At 55.3% G+C, this 3,473-nt stretch overlaps 1 protein-coding gene across 1 annotated transcript; it reads right to left on the reverse strand.

Moving 5' to 3' along the window:
- Positions 1-252: 252 nt before the first annotated feature.
- On the reverse strand, positions 253-1,266 carry LOC112996579 (olfactory receptor 14A16-like). The gene has a single exon (XM_026122144.2). The coding sequence runs from the start codon at positions 1,264-1,266 to the stop codon at positions 253-255; it is 1,014 nt and encodes a 337-aa protein (XP_025977929.2).
- Positions 1,267-3,473: the final 2,207 nt, after the last annotated feature.

Consider the following 3,473-nt stretch of genomic DNA (forward strand, 5'->3'; position numbering starts at 1 on the left):
CTTGCACTGAGGGCATGCGAGGGAGCTCAGACTAGCGGGCTCTGAGGTTCCCCCACCTCTGTTGATGAAGGGGGAAGCCTGGCTTCCTGCTCCAACACGGTCTCTGGGTCAGATTCAAACGAGAGACTCCTGAGGACAAGGAGCATGAATCAGAACAGAACATTTTTTTCCTTTACAAGAATGTAACAGAAAAAAAGTAAGAAAGAAATAAATGAACAACAGATATGCCTGATGTCAAATACCCTGGGACAGTTATTGGTGCTGGCATTGAACCAGTTTCCTCAGTGCATCCTTGAGCTCCTTATTCCTCAAGCTGTAGATGAGGGGGTTCACTGCTGGAGGCACCACCACGTACAGAACAGCCACCACCAGATCCAGAGCTGGGGAGGAGATGGAGGGGGACTTCAGGTAGGCAAACATGCCAGTGCTGAGAAACAGGGAGACCACGGCCAGGTGCGGGAGGCACATGGAAAAGGCTTTGTGCCGGCCCTGCTCAGAGGGGATCCTCAGCACAGCAGTGAAGATCTGCACGTAGGACAGCACAATGAAGATGAAACACCCAAAGATTAAACAGATACTAACCACAAGAAGCCCAAGTTCCCTGAGGTAGGAGTCTGAGCAGGAGAGCTTGAGGATCTGGGGAATCTCACAGAAGAACTGCTCCACAACATTGCCTTGGCAGAGTGGTACTGAAAATGTGTTAGCAGTGTGCAGGAGAGCATGGAGAAAACCACTGGCCCAGGCAGCTGCTGCCATTTTGACACAAGCTCTGCTGTCCATGATGGTCCCATAGTGCAGGGGTCTGCAGATAGCGACAAAGCGGTCATAGGCCATGACTGTGAGAAGAGAGCACTCTGCTGACAATGAGAAGAGAAGCAGAAAGACCTGGGCAGCACATCCCAGGTAGGAAATGGCCCTGGTGTCCCACAGGGAATTGGCCATGGATTTGGGGACAGTGGTGGAGATGGTGCCAAGGTCAAGCATGGAGAGGTTGAGGAGGAAGAAGTACATGGGGGTGTGAAGGTGGTGGTCGCAGGCTATGGCTGTGATGATGAGGCCATTGCCCAGGAGAGCAGCCAGGTAGACACCCAGGAAGAGCGCGAAGTGCAAGAGCTGCAGCTCCCATGTGTCTGCAAATGCCAGGAGGAGGAACTCGTTGAGGGAGCTGCTGTTGGACAGTTGCTCTTTTGGGACACAGGAGGACTGTTCGAGGAAGAAGAGATGTTGACAAGTTAGGACAGACTTCTGTGAACAAAATTTTCTCATAAACCCCTGCAAACACACGCAGTTCATTTCTCCCCATCTCAGTAGGACCGTCACTGGGCTCCATGGCCTGAGTTCTGGTTTGTGCTGGCTGAGTTTGCTGTGAGGACATAGAGATCCTCAGCATTGCAGCTGCACTCAGAGTGAACAGCTGTGACTCCTGGGAGGCAAAAGGAATCACTGTGGCTTTAGTGCAGAGGCAGGAGAGCTGGCCTGTCCATCTGCCTTGTTCCCAGCTGCCCTGTGCTTACACCTCGGAGGCAGAGGACAATTGCATTCGTGTTACCCAGAATGAAATGACACTGCTGAGAGCAGAGGAATCTAGTTTCAAAGCGCAGGTCAACAAACGCAGCACCTTTTCTCAGAGTATCTGAGGGAGGTCTCAGCCCTCCCCTTCTAGCCAGGACCACGTTGGGCTCAGTCCAGCTGCCCACATCCAGCTGCCCAGAAGCACTTCCATGGCCTTAGTATCTAGGTGGCTTCTCCATGGGGTTCCTAGATGATACACAGATGCAATGGGAGAGCTGTGCCCTGCTGGAGGGCAGCTTGCAGCCCAGCTGGACACCCCAGAGAAAGTGTCGAATGTCCTAAATACGAGGTGTCCTGAAAAGACAGTTGGCTCATTCCCTGCCCCCCTCACCCCCAATGCCTGTCTCAGAGCCCAATAGGTTAGAGGAGGACTTTGGTTATCTCTAGGTCAAGGACTTGTCTGCTTGGCAGGACCAGCAGGGTCAGTATCTGAACTGCATTGGAAACCCCGCTGCCCAGAGAATCCAAGGGGAAGGACAAGGACAGTTGGGAAACACAGCGCAATACCATGATATTTCTGCCAAGAGAGGGAGGGACACAGAGAGACAGGGGGAACTCAGCTGTTTCTCCTCTCTGGATGTCCAGCTGCCGAGGAAACGACTCCTGCCCTGGACCCCACAGCGCTGAGAGCAGAGGGCTGTGCTGGCTGGGAGAGGAGAGGAGGTGCTGGAGTTTGTGGTTCCCTCTCACACTCTGACCATGACTCTGCTGCCTGGAGCTGTCCCTGCGGGCAGCTGTTTCTCTGTCCCCACGTCTCTCCCCTGTCAGTGCTCACAGACCCCATCCCACCCGCTGGGTGCTCAGCTCTGCCCTGCAGAAACCTCCCGGGGGCAGAACACTGCCCAGGGCACCTCTGTGGTTGCAGGTGCTACGGAGCAGGGGAGACAAACCTTGCTGAGGCTGGAAAGGTGCTGCTGGCTCTGTCTGCAGGCTGAGGGTGGAGGAAGGCATTTGCTGAGTCCCTCCCAGAGCTGCTCCTCTCTCAGTGTCACTGTTTTGTGGCCTCTGTCCCCTGTCCAGACCTGATGGATCCAATCCCATTTCTCCCCACCCAAAGAGAGCAAAACTCAAAGCACAGGCTCATGACAGCTCCTTCCCTTTCGTGGTTCTCCTGCCTTGACCTTCCTTTTGGAAAGTCTCCTCCAGAAATGTCCTGGGAGTGAGCTGGAGCTGAGAGCAGCCCTGACCCAATCAGCTTGCTCTTGACAGGACCTGCCCTGCTGGGTCCTCTCCTCCCACCCAGAGCTTCTCCCCACAGTGCCATGGGGAGCTCCCAGGGCAGGCTGAGTGCTGACCCTTGCAGGCAGCAGAGTCACTGTCCCAGGCACACAGCACCCTGGGGTGCAGGGACACTGCTCTGAATCACTGCCCTGCGCAGACCTGTGAGGACACCCTGGCTTCACAGCCCTGCAGGTGTCCCAGGGAGAAGGGAGCAGGATGCCCTGTCCCTGTGGCACTGTGGCAGGAAATCTCTGCTCTGAAGCATCTCCTCCTCTGCAAAGGAGAATCTGGGAGAGTGATCCTTAAAAATCCAATCATGGGACTGAATGGGTTTCAAGACCTTGCCAGGAACCTCAGTAGCATTGCCCTGCAGACAGAGTCTTACCGTGTCAAGGGCTGTGAAGATTTCTCCCACAAGCAGCTCTCCTCTGTCCTCCCACTCCACACTGCCTTCCACTTCTCTCTGCCTTCTCTCATCCCATGTCAGCAGCAGCAGGCAGTGCCCGCAGCCCTGCTGCTCTTGGCATAGGAGCTGCTCCTGCACACAGCTGTGTCTGGGCAGTGCTGCCAGGTTGCCATGAGCTCCCTCCATCCCAGGAGCCTGGCCCCGCTCAGGAGCAGAGGCCCAGCTGAAGACACAAATGTCTCTGTCCCTTGTGCTCCCTCCTCCTGGGAAATGT

The sequence above is a fragment of the Dromaius novaehollandiae genome, unplaced genomic scaffold (genome assembly GCF_036370855.1).
Source record: "Dromaius novaehollandiae isolate bDroNov1 unplaced genomic scaffold, bDroNov1.hap1 HAP1_SCAFFOLD_37, whole genome shotgun sequence".
Taxonomy (NCBI): Eukaryota; Metazoa; Chordata; class Aves; order Casuariiformes; family Dromaiidae; genus Dromaius; species Dromaius novaehollandiae.